The 22,991-nt window shown below is 43.4% G+C and overlaps 2 protein-coding genes across 5 annotated transcripts in view; one reads left to right on the top strand and one right to left on the bottom strand.

The window, feature by feature from the left end:
* SUSD5 (sushi domain containing 5) overlaps nucleotides 1-3,120 on the bottom strand; it is an 81,825-nt gene extending 78,705 nt beyond the window's left edge. Inside the window, exon 1 of the mRNA XM_058729279.1 lies at nucleotides 2,962-3,120. The gene's annotated coding sequence lies outside the window, so the exon portion shown is untranslated. The remainder of the gene's footprint in view (nucleotides 1-2,961) is intronic.
* A 77-nt stretch (nucleotides 3,121-3,197) lies between these two features.
* Nucleotides 3,198-22,991, top strand: part of FBXL2 (F-box and leucine rich repeat protein 2) — a 126,033-nt gene continuing 106,239 nt past the window's right edge. For 2 of the 4 annotated variants that reach the window (XR_009261576.1, XM_058729274.1), the window contains exon 1: nucleotides 3,198-3,321. Coding sequence is in view for 2 of the 4 variants with exons in the window: in XM_058729274.1 (XP_058585257.1) it covers nucleotides 3,198-3,321 (124 nt within the window). In the remaining 2 variants the exon portion in view is untranslated. The remainder of the gene's footprint in view (nucleotides 3,322-22,991) is intronic. The other 2 variants (XM_058729276.1, XM_058729275.1) reach the window with 2 other exon arrangements.

The raw sequence follows: 22,991 nt of genomic DNA, 5'->3' as shown, positions 1-22,991 counted from the left end.
TGAGTTCCAGCCCCGCATCAGGCCCTGTGCTGACAGCTCAGACCCTGGAGTCTGCTTCGGATTCTGTGTCTCCCTCTCTCTCTGCCTCTCTCTCTCTCAAAAAATGAATAAACAATTGGGAATGGAAACTGGTGCAGCCACTCTGGAAAACAGTATGGAGGTTCCTCAAAAAATTAAAAATAGAACTACCCTACGACCCAGCAATTGCACTACTAGGCATTTATCCACGGGATCCAGGTGTGCTTTTCAAAGGGACACATGCACCCCCATGTTTATAGCAGCACTATCGACAATAGCCAAAGTATGGAAAGAGCCCAAATGTCTATCAATGGATGAACGGATAAAGAAGATGTGGTATATATACACAATGGAGTATTACTCGGCAATCAAAAAGAATGAAATCTTGCCATTTGCAACTACGTGGATGGAATGGGAGGGTATTATGCTAAGTGAAATGAGTCAGTCAAAGAAAGACAAATATCCTATGATTTCACTCATATGAGGACTTTAAGAGACAAAACAGATGAACACAGGGAAGGGAAACAAAAAGAATATAAAAACAGGGAGGGGGGCAAAACGTAAGAGACTCTTAAATATGGAGAACAAACAGAGGGTTGCTGGAGGGGTTGTGGGAGGGGGGATGGGCTCAATGGGGGAGGGGCACTAAGGAATCTACTCCTGAAATCATTGTCGCACCGTGTGCTAACTAAATTGGATGTAAATTATAAAAAATAAATAAATCATAGAAAGTAAAAAAAAAAAAAAATTATAAATGAATGAATGAATGAATGAATGAATAAATAAATAAATAAATAAAAATAGTCCTGGGAACCTGGGTGGCTCACCTGGTTAAGTGGCTGACTTCAGCTCAGGTCATGATCTCGCGTGATCTCGCGTGAGTTCGAGCCCCGCGTCAGCCTCTGTGCTGACAGCTCAGAGCCTGGAGCCTGCTTCGGATTCTGTGTCTCCCTCTCTCTTTGCACCCCCGCCCACTCATGCTGTCTCTGTCTCTCTCTCTCTCAAAAATAAATAAACACTTAAAAAATGAAATAAAATAAAATAGTCCTAAACAGTAAATAACCCAAACAACCTAAATGCCTATCAACAGTGGAATGGATATATTCTTGTGTACACATTCAGTGGAATACATTATAGAAATGAGAATTAATGAATTATAAAATTATATAAAGAATAGCAAGAAAGCGTTTTCTATAAATATTAAGATAGTGGTCGCTTGGAAAAGGGGGGGTTAACACTGGGAAAGGACACATGAGTTCTTCGTTGCTTTTCGCAATGTTCCATTTCTTGACCTAGGTGGTATTTACATAAGTGTTCACTTTTGAAAAAGTGTACATTTATATTTTACTACTTATATGAATATTTTATGTTAAAATAGATAAAACTTATCAGTAATTACAGTTTTTCTTCTTCTATCACACTCTCCATTTTGACAGGTCATGTTCTCTTTTGTATCTTCATCCAGTCTGAGAACAGATGTTCATTCATTCAATCAATCAATCATCAATATTTATTGAACATCCACTATAAGTCAGGAACTGTTCGAAACAGTAGGAACATAGGGAGGGAACAAGATAGACATCTTGCATTCCAGGGTGAAGAGACGGGCAGTAATTAATATACCAAAAATTGTAAAAGATGATCTCAAGGAGTACTAGGTATTTTGAAAACAAGACAGTTATAAGAGAGGTTGGCTGAGGTGAGAAAGGAACTGGGGTGAGATATTTCCGATTGAATGGTCAGGGAAGGCTTCGTTGAAGATGACATTTGAGGAGACAACCCACCTGTTTCAAGCAAAGAAGTGGGCAATGCGGAGTTCTGGAGGAAGAATATTCCAAATAAGGGAAGCAGCTATTGCTGAATCTTAAGCAGGAAAGTGTCGGACACGATTGAGGAACCCGGGGAAATAGGGCGTGGCTAGTGTGGACTGGAAGGGGGAAGAGTGGTAGGAGATGAAGTGAGTCAGTGCAGGAGGCAAGACCCCCACCAGGAAGAGTTTGGATCTTTTTCCTAAGTGCCGTGAGAAGCCACTAAAACGCTGCTTTTGTGTAGGCTGTAGGAGAGAAGACAGGTGGCACAGAGACTAACTTAGGCAAGAGATGATGGTGACTGTGAGCTGGAGATAGTGACAAAAGGACAGATTCAGGTTTTATTTAAAGATAGATTCCAGAACGTGCGGAAAGGAGAGAATCGAGAATGATTCCTAGGTTTTTGTCCTGAAGAACCAAGGGGGAAGTGGGAACTTCTGCCGGGATGAGGAACACTGGAGAGTGAGTATGACATTTGGATCAAAAGTCGTATGTGGCCTATATTCAGTTTGAGATACCTGTTAGACATTCAAAGGGAGATGCCAGATTGGCTTTTGGACATATCTCCATAGATTTAACGGGCTGGATGTGAGGATATCGAAAGTTCCCTTCAACCATATTAAGCACATCCAACAAATTGCCAATTGATTTACCAACCTGGAGTAGACACACGCAACGGCATGCAAAGATGATTTTTATCCAAAAGAAGTAGCTTATAACAGTGCGTCCGGTTCGCTTCTATTTTCTTTTTAAGTTTATTTATTTTGAGAGAGAGAGAGAGAGAGAGAGAGAGAGAGAGAGAGAGAGAGAGCGCATGAGCAGGGGAAGGGCAGAGAGAGAATCCCCAGCAGGCTCCAGGCTGCCAGCGCGGAGCCCAACACGGGGCTCGAAACCACCAACCACGAGGTCATGCCCTGAGCTGCAACCGAGACTCAGAGGCTTAGCCGACAGCCACCCAGGCGCCCCTGGTTTGCTTGCATTTTTAAGAATACAGCATATTATAATGCACACTTCACGGGAAGCAGATAAACGAGGAGAGAAGCAGGGGTCATGTGCGCGGGGAGTCAGCGTGGCTTGATTCTTACTTAATTCTTGCTCTCGTTAGTTTCAGAAGCCCTTCACAACCGCGCGTTACCTGTGTAATCTGCCTCCGAAACAAAGCAGCTCCACCAAAGTCTCTTCCAGCGGGGCAGCCGGTCAGGTGAGGGGCGTCCAGGTGACCAGGGCGACGGGGCCCCACGCCCAGGGTCAAAGGCCAAGAGGCCTCGCGCCGAGGACCCGGGCGCCGGCCGGGCGGGGGCGCAGGGGGCGGGGGCGCAGGGGGCGGGCCCCGCGGCCCCGCCCTGCGCGTCACGTGCTCGCCGGCCGCCAATGGCCGCCTCGGAGCCCACCTTGGGAACGGGGCGGGACGCCCAGCTGGCGTCACCAGGACAACGGGCGTTGCCGGCGCCGTGTGACTCCGGGCTGCGGGCGCGCTCGCGGCTCTTCGGCCATGGTGAGTCTGGGGCCCGCGCCGGCCGGGCCTCCGCGCCCGGCCCCGCCCGGCCCCGCCCCGGGGCCGGGTCCCGGCGCCGCCGCTGCTGGGGTCGGGCGGGCGGCGCCGGGGTCGCGGGGAGGCCGGGCCGCGGCCTGCGGGGCTGCGGGGCGGGGCGGGCCCGGGGGGAGGGGGAGCCCGGGGACCCCCCCCTCCCCCCTCCGCCCGGCACCCGTCTGGCGGTGGGGGGGGAGGGGGGGGAGAGGGTGGCGCCCGCGACGCGGCGCTGTCTGCAGGGCGAGGTCTGGGCCTCCGCCGGGACCCCCGCCCGGTGGTGACGCCTTTGGCCGCGGCGAGCCTGGGAGGCCCCCCAGGGAGGGTGTGGTTTTTTTTGTTTTTAAAGAGAGGGAGCTGTGTGCCCACCCTGTTTTGCGGTCTGTGTGCTACCTGTCTCGTTCCTGCGCAATTACACGCAAATAACCTGACACACAACCTGCATTTCTTCCCGGTTCATCATTCGTACAGGTCTTTTGGCAGTTGGGAGACGTGGATGTGTAATTTTGGATTTTTTTCCGAAAAAATGGGGGCACTGAGCTGGAGGCTTTTTCTGCGAGCAGCCCCCTCAGAGATTCGATTTGTGATCAGTGTGTGAACGTCTTAAGTGATCACTTTGATTCCCTAAACTTGTGAGTGGGCGTACCACCTGGCCCCCGTCAGCTCGCTTTTAAAGCCTCACTTGAAGACCCGGCCCCCCTGTTGGCTTGACCAGACAGGGTTCAAGGAATTGCTAACCAAAGGTGTGGTTTCCCCCCGGGGTGGGGGGTGGGGGGGGGGCACCAAAGGGTGTAAGAGCAGAGGAACTGAACGAACTCTGCTGGGGACACAGCTTTGGTACAGCGCCTGCGAGGGGGGTTTGGGGTGGACAATAAGGAAATGCCTCGTTTTCAGAAACAGGTTTTCTAACCGTCAGTGATTTCGTGTAGATTTGCTCTTTCTCTGCAGGGTTAGTGCAAGTGCTGATAAGCCGAGATGGCAGGGGGCTCCCCAAGTGCCAGTTGGCCTGGAGAGAAAGCCTACCATTTGGAACCCGGCAGGCTTTGTCTTTTCAGTAAGTAGGGAGAGGCATGGTAGGAGAAGGCGGCTGGCTGGTCTGTATCTGTCATTGACTCTGAGAAAGCAACTGCCAGACGCGTGGCCTTTTGATAGTGGGGAAAAAACCATTACCCGCAAATAACAGGGCTTTGTTTTGTGTATGCTTCTTTTTCATTCTGAATGGCTTTTAAGTGACAAATTAATGGAGCCGGCAAGAGTTTCAGAAAATGAATTTTACAGAAATCGGAATGTCAAATATTGCAGTGACTTTAATACGGTATATGAGAGAAAAGCTCTTACAGTTATAGCCAGGAGAAAGTAAGAATGTTCAGGAATTAAATTTTCACAGCCCTCTGAAGTCTCCTGTTCCTCCCGCTGCCCATTTTTCTTTTCTTCTCCTTTGTCTTCCCCCTTCCGTCCTCACCCACCTTGATTCACTATTGTGCCTTTTAGAGTTTTATTTACTTTAAAAGCATTCTGCTATACTTGTGTACTCGTGGTTGCTTTCCTACACTTAGAGATGTTTTGCTTTTTGTCTGTTTTTAAGCATTAAGGTTTCATTCGTGGAGAGGATTTAAGGGAGTGAGGAGCCGATGCCTGGGCTCCAAGGGGAGTGGGGGGATGGTTGGTACAGGAGGCGGAATGAGGGTGCCTGTGTGAACCCCAAAACTGCATCGGAGATCATAACATGACCCTTCACTAAATGCTTGAAAATAAGATACAACTTTCGCTGTTGACATGAGTGACTTTGCACGTGAATTTGGAACTCTGCTCAACTGTTTCTCAATGAAAATGTCTTCAATTAAGCCACTCGCTTCTGTGGCTTCTGTAATGACACCTGGCATTTATTGTGTACATTCTACGTGAGATATTTTACCGAGCACCTTACATGTCTTATTTAACCCTCACAATAGCCCTATGAGGAATATACCGTTTCCCCATTTTAGGGATGAGGAAATTGAGGCACAGAGAGGTAGAGAAACTTGCCCAGGTCAGCCAGCTGATAAATTAGGCGAGATTTGCAAAACCAGGCAGATTATCTCAGAACCTGCTTATGTAAACACTGGATTACACCGGAATGTATAGAGTATCAGTGTGTGTTCCCTAATTTATATGCCAGGTGTATGTTACAGAATTTGCTTTCTTACTTGGACTTTAATATTTTTGAGCACTTATGAATACTTGCACTTTGTGGTTCCTGGCACTGAGCTAGATGCTACAGAACAAAGTAGGCCTTCTCTTTTCTTACTTTTCCCTCCCCTGAAGAGAGATTACTGGATTGGGGTTCATACTCATGACTGTAATAGCTTTGAAGGTTTCTCCTGTCATTTCGGTTTGCATTCAGGAATTGGCACATCCTTTTTGGGAAGCACAAAGACTAGTGTTTTACATAAAGCCATTTAGACTTAGAGAATGAATCTGTTTTAAAACATAAAGTTACATTTTCTGAGATTTTCCCTAGTAGTAACTTTCTACATATATTTTAGTTGTATGTTCTAAAATTGTTACAAAAAGACAGCAATTTGATTCCTATGGATCAAAATAGACAGTGGATACCTGTTGTCATCATGTTTTTTGCTGTTGCCTAATACTTTAGGGTGTAAAGCAGATTTTTTTAAGGGGGAAATATAAAATAACATCGTATCCTACTGTTTTCCCAATCTTAATTCATTCACTTGGACTTTCCCACTATTTTGGCCCTCTTTCTGTATTGTCTGTAGTTAGGACTTCTCAGAGTTATTGGGAAGCACAAGGTTGGGGGGAAACTTTACAATAAAACATATCCAAGTTTACAGACAGTTTTGGTTTCTTTGCCATCAAATGCTACAATTAAGAGAGCTTATATGCTTATATAATGAGATCCATGTTAACAGATCATGAAAAGAAGAGGTTTATAAATTTTCCTTCTGTTGACGATATTGGTCTCCCTGTGGTCTGCACTGAGGTGGGGGTGGGGCATAACTTTTAGTAACTGTAACAATAACTTTTTCATAGAGCCCTTCTAAGAATGTCCAGTGTTAGGGTGATCACTTCATATTTATCTCATTTAATCCTTCCACATCCCTATGAGATTGACATTATTATACCCATTTAGCAGGCCCACATTTAATGAGGTCACATGTCCAATGTCACATCGTGGCAGAGCCCTGGATTTGAACTCAACCAGTCTGTCTCCAAAGTCTGGCATCTTAACCATCACACCATGGCTTCTTTCCAAACTGAAGATTGTTCCCAGCGCCTGGCATGAATGTACTTTGCCGAGATTAAGAGTGTCAGTGTTTTATCAGTTGAGCCAGCAAGCGTGTTTTTTATTTTATGACATACTCTCTATCATGATGTTGTTTAATGACATCCTGCAGGATTTACTTGGCTTCCTTCCTCCCCGCTTAACAGTGCAGACAACCAGGGGCACCTGGCTGGTTCAGATGGTGAAGGGTCCGGCTTCAGGTCAGGTCATGACCTCGCGGTTTATGAGTTCAAGTCCCGCGTTAGGCTGTCTGCTGTCAGCATGGAGCCCACTTGGGATCCTCTGTTCCCCTCGCTCTCTGCCCCTCCCCCACTGTCTCTCAAAAATAAATAAAAACGTTAGAGGAAAAAAAAAACCAACTGTGCAGGCAACCAAAGCTCCGGATACGGCCAGCCATGAATTGGGCTACACTTCTCCGAACTCTGCTGCCTGGCCTCATTTTGTGTCTCAGCTCTACCCTGTGTGGGGTCTCCTACTACGACTTCCCGCACTGGGGTGGCTATGAGACGGTGGGATGGAAGCAGAGGGGTCTAAGAAAGCACAACAGGTGGTGGTTGGGGAAGTTTTTGTGGAGTCAGAATCAAGGTTCACACCCAGCTTTTCAGCGTTGCCCCTATGGATTATCTTTCCATTAAATTTTCTGGCCTGTGGTTTTCTCTCCAGCAGATATTGATTGTGTGCTACTGTGTGCCGGTCACTCTTGTAGGCAGTGGGTACCCAACAACACAACAGGCAAGGCCCTGACCTTAGGGAGCTTATGTTGTGGTGGCAGAAAGACATCGTAAGCGTGCAGATGAGGTGGTGAGAGCTCTTTGGAGCAAAGCAAAGCTGGGTGAGAGAGGGCGGGAGGAGAGGAGGGAGGAGTTGCTTTTTATGTGGGTGGCAGGGAAGGCCTCTCTGGCGAGGTGACGAGGTGCCGTTTGAACAGAGGGTGTGTCACAGGGATGCCCCGGGAAAGGCCATTTCAGGGGAGGACACAGGTGCGAAGGTCCGATCATGCCTGGTGTGCTGGAGGCACAGCAAGGACACCCGTGTGGCCAGAGTGTAGCGGGACCGGCGTGCAGGGTAGGAGGTGAGATCAAGCTAGTTAGGCCAAGTCACACAGGATCCGTGAGGCATTTGAAGGGCTTCGTCTTCCCCTTTGAGGGAAGGGGAAGCACTTGGCAGAGTGTAAGAATATTGACATGGTGACGGGGCGCCTGGGTGGCGCAGTCAGTTAAGCGTCCGACTTCAGCCAGGTCACGATCTCGCGGTCTGTGAGTTCGAGCCCCGCGTCAGGCTCTGGGCCGATGGCTCGGAGCCTGGAGCCTGCTTCCGATTCTGTGTCTCCCTCTCTCTCTGCCCCTCCCCCGTTCATGCTCTGTCTCTCTCTGTCCCAAAAATAAATAAAAAATAAAAAATAAAAAATAAAAAAAACGTTGAAAAAAAGACGATTGACATGGTGTGACCGTTCTGTCTGCGCTGTGGAAAATACGTTTGGGGTTCGAATGAGGGGAGAAAGGACAAAAACAGAGGACACCAGATAGGACATTATTGTCGCAGTAATCCGTAGGATTAGTTGATAGATTCATGGTGGAATAGAAAAGAAAAGAAAGTCCAGGATGGTTTCCATGATTTGAGTCTGAGTGATAGGAAGGAGTCATCATGTACAAGGATGAGGACCAAGGGAAGAGTAAGTTTAGGGAATGGATAAAGAAAGCAGGTGTCGGTTTTGGACTTCATAAATTTGTGATCCTCATTAGGCATGTGAAATCTGAAGACACAGGCTTTCAGAAATAGTGTGATGCTATAGATTTTAGAAACACAAACTTCATTGAATCTTGAAGTATTAGGTTTGAAGAAGACGTTGACTTTCTCTAGCACAGTCCTTTCAGTTTACAGACTAGAAACACCGAGAGGTTAAATGGCGGGTACAAATAGCCTTTTACTACCTGTCGTGCAGTACGAAGAATGCTGGACTTGGAGTCAGGAAATACACGTTTAAATTACAGGTTTTCTGTTTGTTTGTTTTGCAAGTTCTAAACCTTGTGCAAGTCATTTATCCGCCCTGTTTTTCTCCCATCAAAAAGAATAAGAAAGACTCCCACTTTCTATGAGGATGTTGAAAATGGCAAAAGTTAGATGTGTTTCCACCCTACCGGGGAGAAAAGGCAGAGAAGCTAGAAAATTGGCAGTTCTTTTGAAACCCACCAGAGAGCTGAGGACACAAAGAAATCTCGATGATTAAAACCCAGAACCTAATGAGCCTTCCCAGAAAAAAAGCCTTCCCAGACACACATAGATACTTCCATCCGTGGCTGGACAGCAGGAGGAAGAAGAATCTGCGATAGACCGGTAAAGAGAAACCAGCCAAACTTTATTGACTGCATATGGGCTGGAGTGACCATTTGGAATTTTTGAAGAGCCCCAGCCACAGAGGGAGGCCCCACCCCCCTGCCACCTCTTTCCAAGGGGCCTTTGCTGAGTCCAAGGAAGTAGTTAGTATGCTTGAGCCTGGGGTCAGGGAAAGAGCTAAGAATGGTCCTGAGGTGGATGAAGCCTTCCGAAGGCTAGAGGCGGGGCAGGACAGTTCCTAGAACTCTCTCTGAGCCACTGGAGGCTTTTACCAAGTGTCCAGTGGGGCTGTCACAGGCTTGCGGGCATGGTGGGAGAGCTGACACATACTCCCCTGCGGCCATCCAGGTTTTCACTGCGGTCAAGGCAACAGCCTTTCAGGAGGTGGAGTCCAGAGTAACAGGGGAGAGAGAGAGAGACAGATCTCCTGAAGGCACAGACAGCAGAGGGTGCTCTGGGAGAGCAAAGACAGCTCCCTGGCTGGCAGCAAGAATGTAATTTAGAGAAATCCCTGAGTTCAGGAAGCAGGCAGCTAAGTTGCACAGCTCAGGGATCTGGAAAGATTCACCAGTGCTCAGATCCCGACTTCCCCTGAAGGGTAGGTTCTGAACTTGCCGTAAAATGATTTTAGCCCAATCTTGAACCGAATCTAATAAATACTAAAATCTCAGACCCAGCTCAACCATAGATTAAAAGGATTCAGTTCCCCTTACCTCCCCACCCCCAGCCTAAGCCACCTAATTGAAAAAGGAACTGCATTTTATGGAGGTAAGTTACTGTTTGTTTTAATCCAAGTATTATTGACATATAACGTTGTTAGTTTCAAAGGTACAACATAATGATTCAGTATTTGTATATATTGAGACACGATCACCACAGTTGGCATAGTTAACATCTATCACCATACTGATTGCAAAAAAAATTTTTTGTGTGTGATGAGAACTTTTAAGATCTACTCTCTTAGCAAGTTTCAAATATATGCAGTACAGGATTACTATATAGTCACCATGCTGTATGTTAGTTACATCCCCGTGACGTATTTATTTTACAACTGCAAGTACTTTACCTTTTGAGCCCTTTCACCCATTTTGCGCACTCCCCACCCCTGGCCTCTGGCAACCACAAATCTGCCCTCTGTATCTATGAGCTTGGGTTTTTTGTTTGTTTGTTTGTTTTTAATTCCACATATACATGAGATGATAGTATCCTTGTTTTTCCCTATGTGACGCATTTCCCTTAGCATAATGCCCCCTAGATCCATGTCGTCGCAAATGGCAAGATTTCCTTCTTTTTGTGGCCGAATCATGTTCCATTGTATATACACCACATTTTCTTTTTCTTTATCAGTTCATCCATCAGTGCTCACTTAGGTTTTTCCGGATCTTGGCTATTGTAAATAATGCTGCAGTGAACATGGGGGTGCAGATACCTTCTCAAGCTATGTTTTCGTTTTCTGCAGATAAGTACCCAGAAGGAGAATCTGTATCATAGGGCAGTTCTATTTTGAACTTTTTTTTTTTTTTAAATGTTTGTTTTATTTTTGAGGGAGAGAGCACCGCAGGGGAAGGGCGGGGGAGGGGGACAGACAGAGGATCCAAAGCAGGCTCCACTAACAGCAGAGAGTCTGATGTTGGGGCTCAAACCCATGAAGTGTGGACCATGACCTGAACCGAAGTCGAACGCTCAACCTCCTGAGCCACCGAGGCGCCTCCTGTTCTGAACTTTTTAAAGAACCTCCGTACTGGTTCCTGTAGCAGCCGCACCAATTTACACTTCCACTAACAGCGTACAAGGCTCCCTTTTGTGCACATCCTTGGCAACACTGGTACTTTCTGGTCTTTTTGATGCTAGCCGTTCTGGCAGGTGTGAGGCGACACCTCATAGTGGTTTTAATTCGCATTTCCCTGATGATTAATGATGTTGATGCCCTTTTCATGTACGTGTTGGCTATCTGTGTGCCTTTGGAAAAATATTTAGATCTTCTGCCAATGTTTTTAATTGGATTCTTTGGTTTTCTGCCATTGAGTTGTATGAGTTCTTTGTATATTTTAGATATTAACCACTTATCAGATATATGATTTGCAAATATTTTCTCCTATTCAGTAGGTTCACTTGTTGATGGTTTCCTTTGCTGTGCAACAACATTTCGTGTGCGTGTAGTTTGATACAGTCCTGCTTGTTTATTTTTGCTTTTGTTGCCTTTGTTTTTGGTGTCAAGCCCAAAAAATTGTCACCAAGCCATCGTCAAGGAGCTTTCTTGTAGGAGTGCCGTGGTTTCAGGTCCTACGTTCAAGTTTTTAATCCATCTTCAGTTAGTTTTTGTGAGTGGTGGAAGGTAGGCATCCAGTTTCTTTCTTTTGCCTGTGGCCGTCCAGTTTTACCAACACCGCTTATTGAAGGGACTGTCCTACTCCCATTGTACATTCTCTACTCCTTTGTCGTAAATTAATTGATCATATATGCATGGGTTCATTTCTAGACTTTCTAGTCTGTTCTGTTGACCTGTGTGTCTGTTTTTATGCCAGTACCATACTATTTTGATTATCTTTATAGTATAGTTTGAATTATACGATATGATTGTATATTGAAATATATAATCTGGGATTGTAATGCCTACAGCTTTGTTCTTCTTTGTCAAGATTACTTTGGCTCTTTGGTGGCTTTTGTGGTTCCACACACATTTTAGGATTCTTTGTTCTAGTTCTATGAAAAGTACTATTGGTATTTTGATAGGGATTGCACTGAGTCTGTAGATTGCTTTGGGTGGTATGGACATTTTAAGAATAGTAATTCTGGGATGCCTGGGTGGCTCAGTCTGTTGAGCGTCTGACTTCAGCTCAGGTCATGATCTCACGGTCTGTGGGTTTGAGCCCCACATCGGGCTTTGTGCTGACAGCCTGGAGCCTGCTTCGGATTCTGTGTCTCCCTTGCTCTCTGCCCCTCTTCTGCTCATGCTCTGTCTTTCTCTGTCTCTCAATAATCAATGTTAAAAAAAAATTAAAAAAACAAATAAACATTAAAAAAATTCCAAGAATAGTGATTCTTCCAGTCTGTGAAGCATGGTCTATCTTTCCATTTATTTTTGTCATCTTCAATTTCTTTCATTACTGTCTTACAGTTTCCAGAATACGGGTGAATTTACCTCCTTGGTAAATTTATTCCTAGGTATTTTCTTATTTTTGATGCAGTTGTAAATGGGATTGTTGTCTTCTCTTTCTGCTAGTTTGTTATTAGTGTGTAGAAACACAACTGGTTTGTTGATTTTGTATCCTTTATTGAACTGAAACTTTACCAAATTCATTTATTCTAACGGTGTTTTGGTGGAGTCTTTACAGTTTTCTATATGTAGTGTAATGTCATCTGCAAATAGTGACAGTTTTACTTCTTCCTCTCCAATTTGGATTTCTTTTTTTTCTTTTTCTTATCTGCTTCCTGTGGCTAGGATTTTCAGGACTATTTTGAATAAAAGTCGTGAGAGTACACCTTGTCTGATTTCTGATCTTAGAGGAAAAGCTTTCCGCTTTCACTACTGAGTAAGATGATGTTAGCTCTGGGTGTGTCCTACATGATCTATGTTTACGTTCCCTCCAAACCCACTTTGTTGAGAGTTTTTATCATAAATCGATGTTGAATTTTGTCACATGCTTTTTCTGCATCTATTGAGATGATCATATGATTTTTATGCTTTGTTAATGTGGTGTATAACATTAATTGATTTGCAGATGTTGAACTATCCTTGCCTCCTGGGAATAAATCCCACTTGATTGTGGTGTATGATCCTTATAATGTATTTTCTTAATTCAGTTTGCAAATATTTGAGGATTGTTGCATCTGTGTTTATCAGAGACAGTGGTCTAATTTCCTTTCTGTCTTTCTTTCTGCCTTTCTTTCTGTCTTTCTTTTGTAGTGTCTTGTCTTTCTTTGCTTTCAGTCCCAGTGGTGTAATGCTGGCCTTGTAGAATGAATTTGGAAGCATTCCTTCCTCTTCTGTTTTTTGAAATAGCTTGAGAAAGATAGGTATTAACTCTTCTATATGTGTGTGGTAGAATTCACCTGGGAAGCCATCTGGTCCTCGACTTTAGTTTGTTGAGAGTTTGATTATGATAATAAATATTTTTTATTTTAGAGCGCATGCAAGTGGGGAAGAGGGGCAGAGGGAGAGAGAGAGGGAATCTCTTTTTTTTTAAAGTTTGAGAGAGAGGGAGAGAGAGCGAGAGAGTGAGTGAGTGAGTAAGCTAGGGAGGAGAAGAGAGAGAGAGAAAGAAAATGGACCCCAAGCAGGCTTCATTCTGTCAGCACAGAGCCTGATGTGGGGTTTGAACTGACAAACCATGAGATTGTGATCTGAGCCGGAGTCAGCAGTCGGATGCTTAACTGACTGAGCCATCCGGGCATCCTGAGAGGGAGAGGGACTCTTAAGCAGGCTCCCTGTTCAGTGAAGAGCTGACATGGGGCTCAATCACATGACCCTGGGATCATGACCTGAGCTGAAACCAAGAGTTGGATGCTCAACCAACTGAGCCACCCAGGCGCCCTGGGAGTTTTTTGATTATTGATTCTATTTCATTACTGGAAATGGCTCTGTTCAAAATTTTTATTCCTGATTTAGTCTTGGAAGATTGTACGTTTCTAGTAATTTATCCATTTTTTTCTAGGTTGTTCAGTTTGTTGACATGTAACTTTTTGTGGTAGTCTCTCATAATCCTTTGTATTTGTAAGGTGTGGGTTTTAACTTCTTCTGTTTCATTTTTGATGTTATTTGATCTCTCTCAATATTTTTTTATATGTCTGATTAAAGTTTTATAAAATTTATCCTTTCAAAGAACCGACTCTTAGTTTCATTGATTTTTTTTTTTCTGTTTTATGGTCTCTATTTCTTTTATTTCTGATCAAAGAACCGGCTCTTAGTTTCATTGATTTTTTTTTCTCTTCTATTTTTTGGTCTCTATGTCATTTATTTCTGTTTCATTTAATTTCTGATCTTTATCATTTCCTTCTTTCTGTTAACTTTGGGCTTTGTTCTTTTTCTAGTTCCTTTAGGTGTAAGTTTAGATTATTTTTAGAGATTTTTGTTTTTTCTTCAGGTAGTCCTGTATCACTATGAAATTCCCTCTTAGAACTGCTTTTGCTGCATCTCTTGGGTTTTGAGCTGTTGCATTTCCATTTTCATTTTTATCTAGTTATCTTTTGGTTTCTACTTTTTTTTTCTTTTTAGGTTTATTTCACTGTGAATGGAAAGGATACTTGCTATGATTTTAGTCTTTCTGAATTTATTGAGATTTGTTTTGTGGCTTAACATGTGATCCAACCTGGAAAATGCTCCATGTGCAACTGAAAAGAAGGTGTGTTTTGATGCTTTTTGATGGGATGTTCTATAATATTTGTTAAGTCCATCTGCCTCATGTGTCATTCAGAGCCATTGTTTTCTTAATGATTTTCTGTCTGGATGATCTATCTATTAATACAAGAGAGGTGTTAAACCTTCCTACTATTACTGTATTACTATTTCTCTATGCCTGTTAATATTTGCTTTATATTTTAGGTGCCTCTGTGCTGGGTGCATAGATATTTATAATTGCTGTATCCTCTTGTTGGCTTGGTCCCATTATCACTATGTAATAATACCCTTTTTTGCCTCTTGTTACAGTTTGTTTAAAGTCTATTTTGTCTGTTATAAGTATTGCTACCCTAACTTTTTTTTCACTTCTATTTGCACAGGATATCTTTTTCCATCCCTTCACTTTCAATCTGCATATATCTTTAGATCTGTAACAAGTTTTTTGTAGGCAGCATATAAATGGGTTTTTTTTTTAATCCATTCAGTCATCTTCTGTCTTTTGAATAGAGCATTTAGTCAATTCACATTTAAAAAAAATTTTTTTTAATGTTTATTTATTTTTGAGAGAGGGAGAGAGACAGAGTGTGAGCAAGGGAGGAGCAGAGAGAGAGGGAGACACAGAATCTGAGGCACGCTCCAGGCTCCGAGCTGTCAGCACAGAGCCTGACACGAGTCTCGAACCATGAACTGTGAGATCATGACCTGAGCTGAAGTTGGACACTCAACTGACTGAGCCACCCAGGCGCCCCTATTTTTAATTTTTTGAGGAACCTCCACACTGTTTTCCAGGGTGGCTGCACCAGTTTGCATTCCCACCAGCTGTGCAGTAGGGTTCCCCTTTCTCCACATCCTCACCAACAACTGTTGTTTCCTGAGTTGTTAATTTTAGCCATTCCGACAGTTGTGGGGTGGTATCTCATTGTGGTTTTGATTTGTATTTCCCTGATGATGAGTGAGTTGAGCATCTTTTCATGTGTCTGTTTGCCATCTGTACATCTTCTTTGGAAAAGTGTCTCTTCATGTCTTCTGCCCATTTCTTCACTGGATTATTTGTTTTTGGGTGTTGAGTTTGTTAAGTTCTTTGTAGATTTTAGGTATGAACCCTTTATCAGATATGTCATTTGCAAGTATCTTCTCCCAATTCCATTGGTTACCTTTTAATTTTATTGATTCTTTCCTTTGCTGTGCAGAAGCTTTTTAGAAGGTCCCAGTAGTTCATTTTTGTTTTTGTTTTTCTTGCCTCTGGAGACTTGTTGAGTAAGAAATTGCTGCATCAAGAGGTTGCTGCCTGGTTTCTCCTGTAGGATTTTGATGGTTTCCTATCTTACATTTAGGTCTTTCATTCATTTTGAACTTATTTTTATGTATGGTGTAAGAAAGTGGTCCAGGTTCATTCTGCGTATGGTTGTCCAGTTCTCCCAGCACCACTTGCCGAAGAGACTCCGTTTTTTCTATTGGATGCTCTTTCCTGCTTTGTTGAAGATTAGGTTGGCCGTATATTTGTGGGTCCATTTCTGGGTTCTCTATTCCATCAATCTATGTGTCTGTTTTTGTGCCAGTACAATACTGTCTTGATGATTATAGCTTTGTAATATGACTTGAAGTCTGTAGGAGGATTGTGATGCCTCCAGCTTTGGTTTTCTTTTTCAGCATTACGTTGGCTATTTGGGGTCTTTTGTGGTTCCATACAAATTTTAGGATTGTTTGTTCTAGCTCTGAGAAGAATGTTGGTACTATTTTGATAGGGATTGCATTGAATGTGTAGATTGCTTTGGGTAGTGTCGACATTTTCACAATATATGTTCTTCCAATCCGTGAGCGTGGAATGTTTTTCCATGTCTTTGTGTCTTCTTCAATTTCTTTCTTGAGCTTTCTATTGTTTTCAGCATACAGATTTTTTTTACCTCTTTGGTTAGGTTTATTCCTAGGTATTTTATAGTTTTTGGTGCAGTTGTAAATGGGATCAATCCCCTGATATCTCTTTTTGTTGCTTCATTATTGGTGTATAGAAACGCAACTGATTTCTGCACATTGATTTTGTATCCTGTGACTTTGCTGAATTCCTATATCAACTCTAGCAGTTTTTTTGGTGGAGTCTTTCGGGTTTTCCACTATCATCTACAAAGAGTGACAGTTTGACTTCTTTGCCAATTCGGATGCCTTTTATTTAGTTTTGTTGTCTGATTGTTGAGGTTAAGACTTATAATACAATGTTAAACAGCAGTGGTAAGAGTGGACATCCCTGCCGTGTTCCTCATCTCGGGGAAAGCTCTGTTTTTCCCCTTTGAGGATGATATTAGCTCTGGGCCTTTCATATATGACTTTTATGATGTTCAGGTATGTTCCTTCTATCCTGACTTTCTTGAGGGTTTTTATTAAGAAAGGATGCCGTGTTTTGTCAAATGTTTTTTCTTCATCTATTGATAGGATCATATGGTTCTTATCCTTTCTTCTATTAATGTGATGTATCACGTTGGTTGATTTGCAAATATTGAACCAGCCCTACAGCCCAGGAATGAATCCCACTTGATCATGGTGAATAATTATTTTAATGTCCTGTTGAATTTGATTTGCTAGTATCTTGAGATTTTTTGCATCCACATTCATTAGGGATATTGGCCTGTAATTCTCCTTAAAAAATTTTTTTAATGTTTATTTTTGAGAGAGTGACAGACAGGGTGTGAGTGCCTCCCCCCCAGGGAGGGACAGAGAGAGAGGGAAACAGAATCCAAAGCAGGCTCTAGGCTCTGAGCTGTCAGCACAGAGCCCAACATGGGGCGTGAACCCATTAACCACGAGATCCTGACCCAAGCCGAAGTCAGACGCCTAACCGACTGAGCCACCCACGCACCCCTGTAATTCTCCTTTTTAGTGGAACCTTTGTCTGGTTTTGGAATCAAGGGAATGCTGACTTCAAAGAATAAGTCTGAAAGCTTTCCTTCTGTTTCTAATTTTTGGAACAGTTTGAGAAAAATAGGTATTAACTCTGCTTTAAATGTCTGGTAGAATTCCCCTGGGAAGCCATCTGGCCCAGGACTCTTCTTTGTTGGGAGATTTTTTGAAAACCGATTCAATTTCTTTGCTGGTTCTGGGTCTATTGAAATTTTCTGTTGCTTCCCATTTGAGTTTTGGTAGTGTGTGAGTGTCTAGGAATTTGTCCATTTCTTCCAGATTGTCCAGTTTGTTGGCATGTAATTTTGATAGTATTCTCTGATAATTGTATTTCTGTGATGTTGGTTGTCATCTCTCCTCTGTCATTTGTGATTTTATCGATTTGCATCCTCTCTCTTTTTGAGAAGTCTGGCTAGGGGTTTATCAATTTTGTTTATTTCAAAAAAACCCAGCTCCTAGAGTCATTGTTCTGTTTTTTTTTTTTTGTTGTTGTTGTTGTTTTTTGATTCTATATCATTTATTTCTGCTCTAATCTTTATTATTTCTCTTCTGGCTTTGGGCTTTATTTGCTGCTGCTTTTCTAGCTCCTTTAGGTCTAAGGTTAGGTTGTGTATTTGGGACCTTTCTTGCTTCTTGAGATAGACCTGAATTGCAATGTATTTTCCTCTTAGGACTGCCTTTACTGCATCCCAAAGGGTTTGTACTGTCATATTTTCATTTTCATTTGCTTCCATGTATTTTTAAATTTCTTCTTTAATTTCTGGTTGACCCATTCATTCTTTAGTAGGATGTTCTTTAACCTCCCATGTATTTGGGGGCTTCCCAAGTTTTTTCTTGTGGTTGATTTCAAGTTTCATAGCACTGTGATCTGAAAATATGCGTGGTATGTCAGTCTTTTTGTACTTGTTGAGGGATGCTTTGTGACCCAGTATGTGATCTGTTTTGGAGAATGTTTCATGTGCACTCAAGAAGAATGTGTATTCTATTGCTTTAGTATGAAATGTTCGGAATATATCTTGATAAGTCCATCTGGTCCCATGTGTCATTCAGAGCTGTTGTTCCCTTATTGATTTTCTGCCTAGAGGATCTGTCCATTGTTGTAAGTGGAGTAGTAAAGTCACCTACAATTACGGTATTATTATCAATAAGGTCATTTATGTTTGGGTACTTTCACATTGGGGGCAATAAACATTTACAATTGTTAGCTCTTCTTGATGGATAGACTCCTTAATTATGATATAATGCCCTTCTTCATCTCTTGTCACAGTCTTTGTTTTAAAATCTAGTTTGATATAAGTATGGCTACTCTGGCTTTCTTTTGACATCCATTAGCATGATAGATGGTTCTCCATCCCCTCACTTTCAATCTGCATGTGTCCTCAGGTCTAAAATGAGTGTCTTGTGGGCAGCATATCCATGGATCTTGTTTTTGTATCCATTCTGATACTGTATGTCTTTTGGTTGGGTCATTTAGTCCATTTGCATTCAGAGTGACTATTGAAAGATATGGATTTAGTGCCATTATGTTATCTGTAGATTTCATGTTTGTGCTGATGTCTCTGATCCTTTGTAGTCTTTGCTGCTTTCCACTCACAGAGTCCCCCTTAGGATCTCCTGCAGGGCTGGTTTGGTGTTGATGAACTCCTTCAGCTTTTGTTTGTCTGGAAAAGCCTTTATCTCTCCTTCTATTCTGAATGACGGCCTTGCTGGATAAAGGATTCTTGGCTGCATATTCAGCCATTGACTATTTCCTGCCACTCCCTTCTGGCCCGCCAAGTTTCAGCGGACAGGTCTGCTACTACCCTTACGTGTCTCCCCTTGTAGGTTAAGGCCCGTTTGTCCCGAGCTGCTTTCAGAGTTCTCTCTTTATCTTTGTATTTGGCCATTTCACTGTGATATTTTGCCATTTCGTGGCGTTGACCTGTTTTTGTTTATTTTGTTTCGTTTCTTGGAATCACTTAGCTCTCTAATTCTCCCCTTGTGATCTAGTAATTTCCTTTCCCTCTTTTTTTCAGCTTCATCATTTTCCATAATTTATCTTTTATTCCATCTATTCTCTCCTCTGCTTCTTCCATCCTTGCTGTCACTGTATCTAGTTTATTTTGGTTCTCATTTATAGCATTTCTTTAAATGTTTGTTTATTTTCGAGAAGGGGGAGGAGCAGAGTGAGAGGGAGAGAGAGAATCCCAAGCAGGTTCTGCAACTGTCAGCACAGAGCCTGATGTGGGTCTCAAACTCATGCACTGTGAGATCATGACCTGAGCTGAAGTCAGATGCTTAACCGACTCAGCCATCCAGACGCCCCCATTTATAGCATTTCTTATTTATTGCAATAAATAAGAATAGATAAATAAAAACTAGTTCTTAGGTCTTTGATCTCTGCAGCAAGAGATTCTCCGCTGTCTTCTATGCTTTTTTCAAGCCCAGCTATTAGTCTAATGGCTGTTACTCTAAATTCTTGTTCAGATATATTGTTTATATGTTTTGAGCAATTCTCTGTGATACCTTCCTGAATTTTCTTTTGAGGAGAATTCTTCTCTTTTGTCATTTTGGCCGTTTCTGTCTTTTGTATGTTTTAATAGCTGCACCTGCGTGTACTACTGTATCAAAAGGGGTACACTCCAGGGCCTGGCACCTCAGGAAGTGTTTTTGGTGCATCCTGTATGCGTCCTGTTGTTGCATTTTGGCTGCTCTGTCTCACTGGTCAGTGCTCTGCAGAGCTCCTCCTTGCGTGTAGTGGTGGAGCGTTTGGACCTTCAACCAGGTGTGCTTTGATTTGTTTGTTGAAGTAACCCTGGAAAAAAGGAAAAACGGGAGGGGGGAAGCCTGATCCCATAAAAAGACAAAAATGAAAGGGCAGAAAAGAAGAACCAGACAGATAAAAACAAACAAACAAAACAAAACAAAAAAACCAAAAGGCTAAATCCAGAGAAGGGGAAAGGAAAATAAAGAGGAAGAAGAGATAGAAAAGGTGTAAAAAGAACAGAGTAAAAATGCCTGATCAAACAATTTATGTATGTGCATAAGTCAGAAACTATAAGCCTAATTCCAAAAGAAAAACAAAAGGGTAGAAGAAAAAGAGAAGAAAAGAAAAGAAAAAGACAAAAGCAAAAAACAGCTGTCTGTTGGTGCTGGGACTGGTGGCCGTGGTCGTGCTGGTCTGGAGGAGAGGCCGTCCGTCTGGCTGGTCCGGTCCGTTGCACTCCGGTACATCAGTTACCGGCCCGGAGGGGGGGGACTTGGTGTAAGCGGGTCCCACCTCCCACGGGAGGGGGTGGGGTGGGGAGGCGCTGTCCTCCGTCCTGAAGCCCCACGGTGTTGGTGATGAGGAGAAAAATGGCGACACCCCGATCTCTCCCTCCCCGGTGGGTTGTCTCAGACCCTGCTGCTCAGGCAGCCCTCACAGAGTAGCATGGACCCCCAGGCTCGTCCTGCTCCACGGTCTCCCCCGCCTCCTAGGCACTCTGCTGGGTCTCAAAACCCCATGTCTTAAAGGACCCTGCACCACACAGACCCCATTCTGCTGTAGCACCACTCAGCCCTGCTGACAAAGGGCCTCTGGCTGGCGCCTGCAGGGTCTTTTGTCCTTTGGGGGGGGGGGGAGGAGGCAATAAACCCTCTTCCTAAAGTACTTGAGGAAGGGGACTGTTCTCTCCCAGGGCGCCCCTGAGATTGTTGCAGTGCTCACCGTTGGCTCCCTCCTCCCCAGGAGTGCACATGGTTCTGGCTTCACTCTGGAGACCCTTTACACTTTGAAACCTCTGAGTTTCAGCTCCTAAGGCTGTTTGCAAAATAGGAACTGACTCTCTGTATTTCTTGTTCCCCAGTCTGTGACCCGGAGAGAGGTCTTCCCCTTGTGCTAACTCAATACCACAATTTCACAGCCTCCCCCCCGCCTCTCTTTTTCTTCCTTTTGTCTCTCCACAGAAAGGATCCCCTCCCCTCCATGCCTGTGCTGTTGTATCTACCCCAATTTCACATACACGCACCTCCATCCTGCCAAGCTCTCTCCTTCCACCTGTGGAGATCCTTCCGCCACTGTGCACATGGATTTCCTGGCTCCATGGTGGAGTTCCAAGTGATCTGACCTCAATACAGCTGTGTTTGAGGGACGAGGAAAATCCTGGTTCCCCTACTTCTCTGCCATCATGACTCCCCATATGCCTGGAACCCTTCCTCTATTTTTCGTGTATCGTGGTTTGCAGTTACCATGAGGTTCATATATAGTATCCCATATATACGGCAGTCTTTAGCTAAGTTTGAACACATTCTGAAAGCACTACAATATCCATCCTACCTCCATGTTTTATGTGTTGATGTCACACTTTAACCTTTTTATTTTGTATATCCCTTGACCAATTTTTGTACATATAATTGATTTTGCTCTTTCTGTCTTTTAATCTTCATATTAGCGTTGTAAGTGATTGACCTACTACCTTTACTGTAAGCTTGCTTTTACCAGAAGTTTTTTCCTTTCGTGATTGTCTTCCTTCTGGTTATGGCTTTTTCTTTTCCACTTAAAGAAGCCCCTTTAGTCTATGGCCATACCACCCTGAACGCGCCCGATCTCGTCTGATCTTGGAAGCTAAGCAGGGTCGGGCCTGGTTAGTACTTGGATGGAAGAAGCCCCTTTAGCATTTCTTGTAAGGTCGGATTAGTGGTGATAAATTACTTTAACTTTTGTTTTTCTGGAAAACTTCTTATCTCTTCCCAATTCTGAATGATAACCTTGCTGGGTAGAGTATTCTTGGTTGTAGGTTTTTTCCTTTCAGCACTTTGAATACATCATGCCACTCCTGGCCTGCAAAGTTTCTGCTGAAAAATCAGCTGATAGCTTTCTGGGCTTTCCCTTGAACTTAAATGTTTACTTTCCCTTTGCTGTTTTGACGACTATCTTTAATTTTTGCCGTTTTAATTATTATGTGTCTTATTGTGGCTATCAGGTTGGTCTTTTTGGTGCTCTGTGGTTCCTCAGCCTGGGTAACTTTCTCCTTCCATAGGTTAGGAAAGTTTTAAGCTCTTGTTTCTTCAAATAAATTTTCTGTTCTCTTTTCTCTCTTTTCTCCTCATGGGACCTCTAAAATGTGAATGCTAGTAAAGCTCACTTTGTCCCAGAGGTCGCTTAAACTGTCTTCATTTTTTAAAATTCTTTTTTGTTTTTACTGTTCAGCTTGGTTGCCTTCCATTACCCTTTTAGATTGCTGATCTAGTCTGTATCCTCTAATCTGCTTGTATTTTTCATTTCAGTTGTTGTATATTTCAGTTCTGACCGGTTCTTTTTATGTTTTCTGTTTCTTTGTTGAAATTCTGACTGAGTTCATCTACTCTTCTCTCAAATCCAGTGAGTAGCTTTATGACCATTACTTTGAACTCTTTATCAGGTAAATTGTGTATCTTCATTCATTTGGCAATTTTTCTGGGGTTTTATCTTGTTCTTTTGTTTGGAACATATTCCTCTGCCTCCTCATTTTGTCTGAGTCAGTGTATCTACGTATTAGATAGGTCAGCTATGTCTCCTGGTGTTGAAAGTGGTGGCCTTATGTAGAAGGCGTCCTGTGGTGCCTAGTAACACAGTCTCTCCTGGCACTCCGGGGGTGTCTTCTGTGTGGACTGCACACTCCTGTTGTGGCCAGGCTACCGCTGCTGCAGGCGTGCTGGTGGACAGGGCTGTCTGCAATAACTGTCTGTGACCGCTACAGGGGCATGGTGGACAGGGCTTGCCCCAGCGGGGCTGGTTGAGAGGCCCGGCTGTAGCTGCTGTGGTTGTGCTGGTGGGTCAGGCTGGCT

This window comes from Neofelis nebulosa, chromosome 5, assembly GCF_028018385.1.
Source record: "Neofelis nebulosa isolate mNeoNeb1 chromosome 5, mNeoNeb1.pri, whole genome shotgun sequence".
In the NCBI taxonomy this organism is placed as follows: Eukaryota; Metazoa; Chordata; class Mammalia; order Carnivora; family Felidae; genus Neofelis; species Neofelis nebulosa.
The sequence above is the reverse complement of the archived record's forward strand: the minus strand, read 5'-3'. Positions and strand labels throughout refer to the sequence as shown.